The sequence below is a fragment of the Megalobrama amblycephala genome, linkage group LG1, assembly GCF_018812025.1.
Source record: "Megalobrama amblycephala isolate DHTTF-2021 linkage group LG1, ASM1881202v1, whole genome shotgun sequence".
In the NCBI taxonomy this organism is placed as follows: Eukaryota; Metazoa; Chordata; class Actinopteri; order Cypriniformes; family Xenocyprididae; genus Megalobrama; species Megalobrama amblycephala.
In genome coordinates this window covers 44,795,946-44,809,772 of record NC_063044.1, presented here as the reverse complement: position 1 = coordinate 44,809,772, position 13,827 = coordinate 44,795,946, and the positions used below count along the sequence as shown (strand labels likewise).

Sequence of the window (13,827 nt, the reverse complement as noted above, 5' to 3'; positions counted from 1 at the left end):
CGTCGTATTAATTATTTTTATGGCGCTTTTGCGCTTCTTTTCAAAGCGTCAAGCTTCAGTGCCCATTCATTGTAACTGCATTTAAAAGAGTGACAAGCACATTATTTAAAATATCTTCTTTTGTGTTCCAGAGAAGAAAGTCCAAATTTGAAACAACATGAGAGTAAATAAATGATGACAGATCTGCAGTTTTTAGACAGATTGATCTGGTGTATCTGATGAAGCTATTGACCAGCATGGGAATTCATATTAGTCGTATTTGGGAAGCCTGAAGCTGGTCTTTCCATCAGGGTATTGGGTGTAACTTGGAGAATATGAATGCATGGAGGTGTGTGTGAGACCTTTACAATCATACTGATACAGAAATATGTTCCAGATGTCAATGGCGTGTTAGGGTGTCATTCATGATGCTTTTGAAAACAACAACAACAGTGAAAACAATAACAACAGCATTAATGCCACCGCAAACACATACGCTTCAGTTCAAATGTCAGCTTTTGAAATTCCAATGTTCTATTGCACTTCCAGTGACATTTAAATAGCTCGCTCATCATAAGGGTAAAAAACAGGCGAGTCCACACAAGCAAATCTGTAAATGAGAATGAAATTCCTCGAACCATTCACACATGCGTATCTCTTTTCATGGAGAGCATCGATCAGTGGCAGTCCAGTACAATATCAAAACTCACCTTTTAAAGCCCACTCATGTAATATTCATGAACAGCAAGCAAAGTCAAACCATCAGAACCTTCCAAACCTGGCCAGTTCTTTACCTCTGGCCCATGATGATGTATCTCTGAATCCTCTCCTTTGGCAAACAATACTGTAGGAGCAGCCACATTGAAAGAGAGGAAAAATCTGGCAAGTGGTGCAAATTATTGTTGAGGAGCTGAGCTCACAATACAATGCATTTCACAATCCATGTGTTACGATATGTTCTACATATGCATTATTTATAAAAACATATTGTGAATCCATACTTTGTGACTAATTCTACAGTCAGAGGAGAATTAATACTACACTCTAAAAAATGCTGGGTTAAAAACAACCCAAGTTGGGTTGAAAATGGACAAACCCAGCAATTGGGTTGTTTTAACCCAGCGGTAGGGTTAAATGTTTGCCCAACCTGCTGGGTAGTTTTATTTAACTCAACTATTGTTTAAAAATTACTGTACTGCTTAATTAAAATTAACCCAAAGTATGTTGGAAATGAACATTTATTAATGTTCAATGAATAAGTATTAAACAATAAACATTTATTAAATTGCTTATTAATAAATTGATATTAATAAACTATTAAATTTATATTAATAAAATATTAAAGCTTATTAATAAACATTCACCTTTTGTCTATTATTGTTGCCTCTAATTGCATCTGGTTTTTAATTTCCCAACTATTTTGGGTTCATTTTAAGCTAGCCATATAGCAATTTTTAAACAATAGTTGGTTTAAATAAAACTACCCAGCAGGTTGGGCAAACATTTAACCCAACCGCTGGGTTAAAACAACCCAATCGCTGGGTTTGTCCATTTTCAACCCAACTTGGGTTGTTTTTAACCCAGCATTTTTTAGAGTGTAACATTGTAGATCAGATATGATGCGTATGGATTGAATACATTATACATATATACAAAGACTATAGAATAACACAAGACGCGTCACTCGTATTGTTTTAAATGGGACAAAGTGCAATATGGCGGAATAAGTCCCGCCTTCTAAATAAGAGGCGATAGCCGATTAGTAAAGTCATCGCGTCACTGCAGCGGACGTTAGAAGCTCCGGTTCCTTTAGAAACAGTCCGAAATGAGACACAAGAGACGTGCACTTAGCTTGATCCATCCTAAAAAATACAGTTTTTTGCCAACGTTTAGAAACAAAATTTAGGAGACAGTTGTCAGATTTCATTGGTGATTTCAAATATGAAATTTAATCGAAAGCTTAGCAAACAGCTTTGGAGAATTTGATGTTTCCCCTTTCAAAGAGATAGGAGCTGCACTTGAATGCCCGAGAGGCATTTCAAAGATGGTCGCCGAGTGAAATGACTTATCTTAAAGGGACTTTGATATATAGACCCAGGACAAATTCACAAACATTTGACTTCACAGGAGTTCATCATTTCCACCAGAGTGAAGACCTTGCTAATGTCTATAAGGGTCTCTGATTCTAATGAGCACAGTGGGTGGGCAATCAACTTTGGGTCCATTCACCACAGCTCCTTTAATACAAAAGCAATTTGTTAACACTTTTTAAAAACTGGTAACAATAACTATTTTTTTTTTCCATTTACCAATGTTTTCACCGTTGCATTACATTTAGATAACTCTAAACAAGATTTTGACTCAAAAAGTGCCTAAAGTGGATGATGAAATCATGAGTTTGTAACATAAATATTTTGTAACATTTTAAATGTCTTGACGGTCACTTTAGACCAGGGGTGGGGAACGTTGGTCCTGGAGGGCTATTGTCCTGCAGAGTTCAGCTCCAACCCTAATTAAACACACCTGAAGCTAATCAAGATCTTCAGGATTACTAAAGTTACAGGCAGGTGAGTGTTTTATTTCAGGGTTGGAGCTAAAGTCTGCAGGACAATGGCCCTCCAGGATCAACGTTCCCCACCCCTGCTTTAGACCCATGTAATGCATCCTTGAATAATAAAAGTATTGCACAGATAAGTTTATAATCCATCACTGCAATGATTAAGGTCACTTATCACATCCTTAAATACAGTATGTACCTGAATTCTAGGTAAACAGAAGCATTAGTAAGACCAAAATCCTTCAAATAAATACCCCCTTCGCCACTGGGCAGCCCAACAAAAGCTTGAGCCTTTAAAAGCCCCATTTCATACAGCACGAAATGACCTAATTTTCTTGACTGTACCATTAGCCCAGAATCCTTAGCGTGGACCTGGCAGCTAACACAATAGCTTTAGATGTGGCTCTGCATTTTCAGCAAGAGGCATCTGACCACTATGTGAATGATTTACAACCAACACATCTTAAATAAGACAAAGATGCAATAAAAACTCAGGCTTTCTTGGCAAGTCCACTCACCACCTTTAAATTCAAAACACACACAACACACACACACACACACACACACACACACAGAGTGACAGACAGTGAGAGCACTGAGGCATAACATCTGTGTGTGGGAACCATTAAATCACCCCGTGCAGCATCTGTGTACCTCTGCATTCAGAAGCCCCTCTAATTTAAACTCAATTAATGGTCCGATGCAGCAGCCACCTGACCCCGGCCGCCCCGCTGCAGATGCATTAGTATTTCCGAACGCGATCACAGGTTGTTGCGACTCATGGATCTGCCCACTCATTGCCATACACGCCGTGCCACCTAGGCAAGTGAACCCACAGAGAGTCGAACGACCTGCATCTCATCCGCCCCTGAATATTGAGGCAAAAGCTTTTTGGTGTCCTCTTAAAACCACCTGTCTACAGTCATTAGCATCAGGGGGGCACATCCACTGTGAACAGTCCCTGCTATTAAAGACACACGTGACAAGTGGCTTGTCTGAAGACCGCTGTGTTAAACACTGCCCATTTACAACTTTCCCTCTCTCTCACACACGCATCCACCGCTCACACACTTTCCCTGTCGTCCTCTCTCAGGCGCACACTCCACTTTTATTTGTGAGAAAAAGAGCTTTCCCTCTGCTTGCTCATATCTCTGAATGACTGCTGCACATTGGGATGAAGGGAGAGGGAATGAAAGGACAATAATATTCTTTAAAGCAAAAGCTACAGAGCATCACGCTCTGTCTACAACAAGCTCTCCAACTTTCACTCTGGGCAAACCTTGCTCAGCTGGACCTCAGCATGAGATGTGTCTCCACAGTGTCTTCCTAACTAGCTTAACCCCAAAGCTGCTTTTATCCATAGCCATTTACAGTACATTTATTACAGTGACAGTCTCACTGTATATACATTGTCTATATGCACTGTATTTTTTTTTTTTTTTACATGATTTCTCATCACAACATTTTTTCTTTTGTCAAATCAACTTCAATAATTAATGTGGTTCAGATAACATAATATTTTGAGTTTCTGTTGATTAAATCGATCGCCTTCATTGTATTAACTCAAATTTTTTATTTCAATGAACTCAAAATTTAAAGGCAACTTTTTAAGTTAAACCAACAATTGTTTTTTTACAGTGTGGAGACATAACAAGTTTCAGTAAAAAAACAGAAATATTGTGAAATATTATTAACCGAAATATTAACTGTAAATAGCTGTTTTCTATTATTTTAAAGTTTAATTTATTCCTGTGATCAAAGCTGAATTTTCAGCATCATTACTTCAATCTTCAGTGTCACATGATCCTTCAGAAATCATTCTGATATGATGATTTGCTGCTCAAGAAACTGTTGAAAAACCATGATACACTTTTTCCAGGACTCTTTGATGAATTGAAAGTTCAAAAGATTTATTTGAAACAGAAATCTGTAAAATTATATATCTTCATTGTCATTTTTGATCAATTTAATGTCTAATTAATTTTCGTTAAAAAACATTTTATAAACATTACTTTATGAATTGTTTAACCAAAATGTTCCCAAACTACAGTATATCTAAACACACAAAGCAAACCTAAGTGTAAACTAAATCTAAATTATAATTAAGATAATTTGTACAATTATATCTGTATTGAAAAACAAGGAATATCCATCTAATTTGATCTAAAACACATTTATTAGAATTACATGTGGAAAAGCTGTCTGTGCAAATTGGGTTAGGAATAGTTCTTGCAGAAATAAACATTTTATCATTCAAGATAATAATCACTGATGTCAACCTGGCCCTTGACATTTTTTGGAGCTCATCTGAATCCATTCACATTTACTTTCAATGTACGGAAAAGATACCCGGGGCATTCTGCAAAATAGTTAGTTTATAAACCTTTTTTCGTGTGTAAACTATCCCTTTAACCAGACTTCCTTGGTGAAATGGGCTTCACCAAAAATATCATGCTTGACATCATGCGTTTCCATTTTACTGGTGATCACCAAAAGCAGCATTCAACAGCATTAAATAGCATAAAAACCTGACAGTATCAGCTGGACATTTCATAATGAATCTGTCACTCTCCTCACCTGGCTTTGATCCCCCTTCACCCCCACCCTATCCCCTTTGTTCCAGCAGGAATGGAGCATGACGGACAGTGTGTGCGTGTAACTGAAAGGGTGAGGCTAAGGTGACCATGTCCAATCTGCACCGACATAGAGAAGGTGCCGGGTGACATACAGGAAGTGAGAGTGAGCAGCGCTGGCAGCAACGAGACTGTCAGCGTTCAGAGAGCCGCCCTCCCATGGCTGGCACACACGGGCCATCACTGCCAGTCTTGTACCGCGTAGGCAACAACAGTCCATCTGCTTGCAGATACAGCCAGAGGCGTTCCACCTAGAGCTGGCTAGCGTCCCAAACAACAAATCAATAGTCACTTCTCACCTGCCACCAGATAATTCAACAGCACCAGCAGAGAAATGAAGAGCTCCGTATGTCGGCCCTCCCTCGTTCTGCTCCAAACCTGAGCTGTAAAGTCACTCTGACTGTTTTGCATCACCTGGGTCTGATTCCCTAATCCACCTCAATGGCATGATCCCCTGCCAGACACTGCTGTCACGCTTAATTTCAGAGCCACAGGCTGTGATGTGTAGAGGGACACTCTATCCAAATCCTACGTCAAACTACCGTGTTTCCCAGCGGAGTGAGATCTGGGCGAGGCGGTGCTCAGCCTGAACGGGGCAGATTCTAGGGAGCTGTCCTCAATGACCAGCCTGCTTTCAGCTCTTCAGATCTTCAACTACAGGTCCTGGACCTTCACAAGCTGCCTTTTAAGGTGGCATTATAAAGTCAAAAGTTAGCGATTGTGAATGCTCTACGTCCTCAGGAATACTGAAGACATAAGAAATATACATATAGTGCATTCATTATTGTCATTTTGGTCAATTATTGTCAGTTTTTTTGTTTTGTTTTGATGCATAATACATTGAGACCAAATTACAGATTCTTTTATATTTATTTATTATCTGTATATTTATTTGTGACACTCATTTCACTCACTCATTTTATTCAAAGGGATAGTGATAGATTATTTTCAACTTTTAAAGGTGCCCTAGAACTTAAAAAAAAAAGATGTAATATAAGTCTAAGGTGTCCCCTGAATGTGTCTGTGAAGTTTCAGCTCAAAATAACCCATAGATTTTTTTTAATTCATTTTTTTAACTGCCTATTTTGGGGCATCATTATAAATGAGCCGATTCAGGGCTACTGGCCCTTTAATTCTCGTGCTCCAAGCCCACGGAGCTCGCGCTTGCCTTGAACAGCATAAACAAAGTTTACACAGCTAATATAACCCTCAAATGGATCTTTACAAAGTGTTCGTCATGCATGCTGCATGCATGCGTTGGATTATGTGAGTATTGTATACTGTTATATTGTTAACATTGATTTGAATGAATTTGATGGCTGTGCTCCGTGGCTAACGGCTAATGCTACACTGTTGGAGAGATTTATAAAGAATGAAGTTGTGTTTATGCATTATACAGACTGCAAGTGTTTAATAATGAAAATAGCGACAGCTTTTGTCTCCGTGAATACAGTAAGAAACGATGGTAACTTTAACCACATTTAACAGTACATTAGCAACATGTTAACGAAACATTTAGAAAGACAATTTACAAATATCACTTAAAATATCATGCAATCATGGATCATGTCAGTTATTATTGCTCCATCTGCCATTTTTCGCTATTGTTCTTGCTTGCTTACCTAGTCCGTTGATTCACCTGTGCAGATCCAGACGTTAATACTGGCTGCCCTTGTCTAATGCCTTTCATAATGTTGGGAACATGGGCTGGCATATGCAAATATTGGGGGCGTACACCACGACTGTTACGTAACAGTCGGTGTTATGTTGAGATTCGCCTGTTCTTCTGAGGTCTTTTAAAGCAGAACTAAGTAACTTTTTTTACCTTCATAGATAGTTTTCTTAGTCCTTACGATGGTTAATTGACTTGTAGTGGTGTATTTAAGGCGAGCACTAACCCCCTCTGGCACGTCTACGCCAGAATACAGCACTTGCAAGTTGAGCTGCACCGACCCGAAACAATCTCGCCTCATGTTCACGTTCACGCGAGAGTGACAAAATGCTTTACGGTAATTCAAAAACAATGTATATATTATGACTTTATAAGACAATTTCGAAAATTACCCACCTCCATCGAGTGTAGTGTATTTGCAAATTACCCACCTCCTCTTTCTTGTACTGTATTTGCAAAACTACTGCGCTGGTGAGAGTTGTAGTCGTTGTAGTCCAGAGCTGCGCTTGGAGTATTTACGACAGTGTGATTCACTGAAGGAAACTGTAGGGGGAGCTTCGCAAATCTTACTGAGTTCCGCTTTAAACAAATGAGATTTATATAAGAAGGAGGAAACAATGGAGTTTGAGACTCACTGTATGTAATTTCCATGTACTGAACTCTTGTTATTTGACTATGCCGAGATAAATTAAATTTTTCATTCGAGGGCACCTTTAATGAGTGATTTCCCACTTCTATCTCAAAATGAATAATTAGCCATAAATACTGTATATTATGTTGAGATGCCTAAATTCATGATAACAACATGAATTGACATTGACAAAAACTCATTTTAACATTGGCCACTAAAAAAAATAAAATAAAAAGGCCATAAAAAGCATCCCAATATTTTGATGAAGACCTTTACAAGCTGCTTGCACAGTACAGAGCTGCTTCATCGTTGACAACGACAGAAGTCTTGTTTTGATTCCTACAATGGATTGTAGGTGTATATCCACCTCATCCAGTACTATTTTTGTTTTCTGTCTTATAAAGTATCCAATTACAGAGTGAGAAATCGCTCACAGATGCAATGCAAAAAATCCAGCGCGTGAGTGTACCGCCTGAACAAATCAAACTGAATCGTGAACAATTTCATACCTTTTGGCAAACCATTTTAACTAATTAGATCAAAAGAGTGATTCATTCATGAATCATTTGTTCCTTTTCTAAACAGCTGATAGGAAACACATGACACAATTGCTGAAATAGTATCAGGGAAAATGACTCTCAGGTTGGTATTTGGTTATCTCTACTGACACAGTATTTTTTTTTACTCAGGCTCATGCCAAAAAGAGTCTAACGTCGCCCCTGCCGTAGCATAAAAATAGTGATCCATATCAGCCACAATTTTCAGTGCATCCCTAATTGAATGAATTATATTTATAATCACGTTTCTCTCACATTGTCCGCCACCTTGGATTTTTTCACTGCGCTTGTCAGTGCATTCTGAGATGGTCTTTTTGCCTGGACCTTGCCTGTGATGCCTTAACATGATGCCTACGGATGCCTCTTACTAAATTTTTCAAGAAAGCTTATGTGTGCATGTCTTTTTGCCTCCACATCAGACAAAATTAGTCTTGTTCAGATCCTAATTGCCTTTGATGAAGTTTGTAAATCACATTATTTGAGTGTCCATCCAGCATGCGGGCGTCGTCACGAAGAGGGTCTAAAATCATCCGTCTTTCTGCTCAGCTAATGACACCAGCACACAAATATCCATCTGCTGCCTCAGGCAGCACACGCCACATGAGCACTCCTAATCACACACACCTGAACAGTGAGCTAATGTACCTAACTGTGCAAGAAAGTCTGAAAAACCAAAGACAGGAAAAAAATTCTGAAAAAAGAAAAATAGTTGATTTTGTCTCCAGATTAGCCATAGTAAAAGGTGGTATTAAAGAGTAAAATTATCATATAATTATAGTAAAATAAAAATTAAATCACAAAAATAGCACAGTGTTGAAATTGATTATGAGACAAGCAAGAACCAAAGACATTTAATGTCAAACACATTGCTCTTTTTGGGCATCCTGACCACCCTGTCACAGCAACACTGGTTTAAAGGTGCAGTAGGTGATCTGGGAAATGCTAATGCTTGCCTGCCAGCAATGAAAGCCTACGATCCCACCCTCCCTGCAAATCACCGTCGAAAGCCACGCCTCCTCCAAAATACATGAACGCACACATACACAGCTGTTCTCTGCAAAGTGTCTCAAAGCACATAACATTACAATAATAATGAACGTAAACAGCTTAGGGAGCTTGTACGTGACTGCTGCAGATTAATTTCAGCGTTGATACTGTTGACATGGAAATGCATAATTCCGAGTCTGACTGAACAGCTCCAGCTAGAACATCACAGGTTTGCCATCTCTTATGGCGTGAACGCAACATAAGATCATTGATCTGATTCGGTAGGAACTGTAAAAGGTGGCTGCTGTTTGTTTGTGGTGCTCCGTGACTGACGTCTGTCTCTATAAACTCTGCATAGCATGAAACGCGCTAATGACGTATGATGTCTGCGTGAACAGGGTGTGCGAGGGAATGTAAAAACATACGTTGACAGGCAGGTAGGACATCGTATTATTTCATTCGGACCGAATATAATAAACATATATTGGATAAACATATTATGGTCCAACACCTTCCACAGATGATATGTATTTATAAAAATACATTTAGACCGTTTAACAATGTGACTGCTATCAGGATATGCAGAGATTTTCAACCAGTATAACAAACATGTTCCTGTAGAGAATCACCTAATGCACCTTTAACCAATGGTGTGATTTTGGAGGAAGTGCTATCTGTTTGTTCGCCCAATGGAAGAAAGGGGTCTGTCAAGAAAACCTGTTTGAAAACAGTCGTTATTTCTTTTGCAATTCATTTTGGTGACACTAATGGCACAGAAATGACACACTTGGCTTCACATTTACCACTTCAACTGAAACCAAAGCATTCAATTCAAGTGCTAAATTAAAACTCGCGACAATCCAACAGGACAATCTGTTCTCAATGATTGTGCCGAGACCTCATAGCCAGGGAGACACTGCAGAAAGGAGATCACTTCTGAGGCCAGTCTGAGTCCGAGCAGAAGGTCAGGAGGGCTGACATGGAGGGAAGAACAATGCAGCACTGCCTGAGCAATGCCTGCTCCATCTTACAGCTCGCACACACACGCGCAAGAGAAGCTGTACTCATTAAGGATCTGACTGAGGCTGACAAACGCGCCTCAGCTCGGCCAGAGCCCTGGTGCACACACCGCTAACAAAGCTAAGATGCTACTGTGCCTCTTGCTGTGGTGTGTAAGGAGGACATACAGGCTCCTCATTACATCCTACTGCTCCACTGCCCTGAAAGTTTTACTTGTCATCTCTGTGCTACAGTACGGTAGAATTTGACTACTTTGACACTGGCTGCAAAAACTACATGCCCAGTTGGCCAGTTTGAGCTTGAGCTCTTATGGGTTGTTTAATGTGATTTACACAAGTAAGATATTTTCCTGGTTAAACATCCTTTGCTGGTTCTGAGACAACATCCCTATTAACAAATTCATGAAATTCAGAATTTAGGAAAAGGAATTTGATCCAATATATATATATATATATATATATATATATATAGAAACTCCAATTTAGACTCAATTCTGAAATAACCACCAGCGATCCAGATCACAGCAACACACGAGGAGTGAATGTGAGTAAGAGAGAGAAAATATATGTGTTTGTGTGTTAGAGGTGAGGTGACTGGCTGGACTTACGGCCTTTGGTTTAAATGGTGGCTGAACTTCCTTGTTCTCCAGCTTCTCCCAATCCATGTAACGGAAGAAGCCGTGTTCCCTGATGTCTCTCTCACCCTCAGGGCCACAGCCCAGACGCTTGCCTGGGTGTTTGGTCATCAGCTGAAACAGTACAGAACAGAGAGGTGAGAGGACCACTGGGTATATAGTATGGGTGTCAATTACTTAAAAAAAATAATCAAATTAAATACATGATATGCAGAATAATTAATCAAGTTAATCAGAATTAATAGCATATAATCTGTTTTCTTTCTGACAAAAGACATTTCCAATACAGGATGATCAGAGAGTAGTTTCTATCTTACTACATAATTTATGTATGGAGCATGATCAATTTTTCATGAATATTTTACATATTTAAATTAATATGTATGTATATTTAAATATATTATATTAATATGTAATGCACAGAGCCCAAATATTGAGATCAAAATACAGCCAGGTTACCTGCCATAGATGGGCCCCAGTTCAAAGAGTTTTGTTCAATAGATTTGTTGTTTGGGTCAAAAATACATGTTCTATTAATATATCTCTGGAGGGCATAAAAACTAAATCCAAAGAAATGAGAATGTCTTCACATTTTTTTAGTACAAATAATTTTTACTTTGCAGTTTAAGCACAGCTTCTTCTCATCAGCTTCCTCCGCACACCCATCTCTCTCCCTTTTTCCCCTTCACCGACAGCTGTTTTATTCCTCGGTAGAACATGCTATGTTGAATATAACAAAATCGTTTGGCTATTTTATTCCAGTGAGTGACTTTAGCGTGTGTAGGAGAGATTAGGCGAGGGGAAAAACAACTTGCCGCTTTTTCTTCAGCGCCTCAGTGCGCATGAAAAATTGATAGCAGCAGAGAAAGTCTTTCCTTGTAAGGCACAGGTGGAGGTGGTGGTAGAGTGGGGGAGATGAAGGTCTCTGCTGACAGGTAGAGCCTTAACCCTCAGTTGAACAGGAAGGGGCTGGGTCGGGGCCGGTCGGGATGGGTTGGATCAACCCCTGACCCTTGATGCCTTCTGGACTCATGGCGCTTGCTAAGAGGCGTGTGTTCCACTGCCCTCTGAAGCTTTGTCATCATTGTCATCATTAATGTATACAGCAGGGGCCAGGACACACTCGCTCACTGTGTGGCAGTGCTGACATGTGCAGCTGGGCCATGCTGCCACAGAGACACAGCTGGCTAATTCTCTCTCTCCATCCATATGTCCATCCATTCAAAAATATATCTATCTATTCAAAACACACATCTATCTATCTATCTATCTATCTATCTATCTATCTATCTATCTATCTATCTATCTATCTATCTATCTATCTATCTATCTATCTATCTATCTATCTATCTATCTATCTATCTATCTATCTATCTATCTATCTATCTATCTATCTATCTATCTATCCATCCATCCATCCATCCATCCATCCATCCATCCGGGGCATTTCCTCCAAGGAGGCAAGGGAGACAGTGCCTCCTTAAAAAATAATATGAGAAAATCTATATCGCAAAATTAAAAATATGCAAATATTATAAAATGTGATATTAAAAAGTGTATTAATCACTAGTTTTTCTATAGTAACACAGCAACAACAGCAGGTAAAGATACAGCGGGAGTCCACATCTCTTGTGCCTCCCCTGAGCCCACTGAGTTTGAACAGACCCCCTAAAGTGTGCGGTGGGTTTAGTAGGGGGTAATTGAGAATAATTTGGGCAAAGTCACAGGAGAGGAGGCAATGCCTCCATCATGTTGGATATGATTGGATATAACTGGTTTGTGCGATAAATCCCGCACCTTGTTTTTGTGCGCGTTCGCAAATTGATCTGACCGAACAACATAAGTTAAGTTATTATTTTGTTATAGATGTAAAAATGCTTACAAATAAACTGATGTTATTTATAATTGGTTTTAATCAAGAGAATATTAATTACATAGTTAATGTAAAACACAAAATAGAATTGTATTTGTTTTTTATGTAATGTTTGTTTAACTAGGAAAATGTGACGATGTAAAACTGGGACATTTGATTTATATTAGGGGTGACCCTGAATTGTTGACGATTCGATACTTCGATAGGAGGAGCCTGATTCGACCACCAATCTCACAGTCGAATCTTCGCAGAGGTGTTATGAGACGAGCTCAATATCTGATTTCACATAGACCTACTGGTTTTCTCCCAATAAGTTAAAAAACAGCCTATAATGATAAAAATGTGAAAAGAAAGAAGCTTTTAATAAATATTTTTAATGTGTATGAATAAATCCAACCACCCCTGTGACAGAGTGAAGTTTCACTTTCCGTGATCCGTGACTGACAGAGGGCATCTTGGTGGCAGGGATTAAATTTTTAACAATGTCTGGGATAAGAAAATCTAAAGTGTGGAATTGGATCCATGCTGAAACTATAAAAGATTATCCAAAAAAACTAAGATGCAAGTTGTGCCAACAGCTCTTGTCCTACCACTCAACAACAACAAACACTGCAGCGCACTTCTGCCAAGTCGGTTTGCCTCGCACACTATTTGAAAAGACTCAAACGGACACAGGCAGATCACGTGAAAGACTGGATTTTTCTCTCTCTCGATCAGGTAGGCCTACAAGTGATTTCAAAACATTTCAGCTGGTTCTAATTTGATTTTTGGATGTTGTGAACATTTATTGTCTCTGCAGTTAAAAAGACAAGTTGACAATTCTGGTTATACTTTCGTTATTTTAATAATTTCTTTAATTTTAATTTATTTATTGATCACTCTGGGTTATCTAATTTAACTTTTTGTGGCTTGTGTTTTGAATATATGTTCCCCTGAACTTCAGGCATTTTGCACTTGTGACTTGATTATGACTATTTTTTAATTATATTATTATCATTTTTATTTTTTAGAACGGTATATTCTGTTCTAATTCAATTCTGTAAATAAATTTTTGATTGTTTTGTCGGTGCATCGATGTTGCACTGTAGACTAGTTAAAGCTTGCCTGCACAGGCAATTTAGCCGATTTAATTTAATTTCCTGACATCTGAAATGTCTGCAGTTATTTATATATTTGATTAGGTTTATTGATCCAAAATGTTTTTATTCATTTTCTTCTATATCTTTGTGTGGTGTTCTCTACATCATGGCTGTGAATATTTATCTACGTTGCCTTTCATTTCAG

General features: G+C 38.7%; 1 protein-coding gene across 2 annotated transcripts in view; it reads right to left on the bottom strand.

The window, feature by feature from the left end:
• The window catches only part of prkcbb (protein kinase C, beta b), a 160,229-nt gene that overhangs the window by 20,262 nt on the left and 126,140 nt on the right, over window positions 1-13,827 (bottom strand). For both annotated transcript variants that reach the window (XM_048195275.1, XM_048195266.1), the window contains exon 16: window positions 10,644-10,784. In XM_048195275.1, the coding sequence (XP_048051232.1) occupies window positions 10,644-10,784 (141 nt within the window). The remainder of the gene's footprint in view (window positions 1-10,643; window positions 10,785-13,827) is intronic.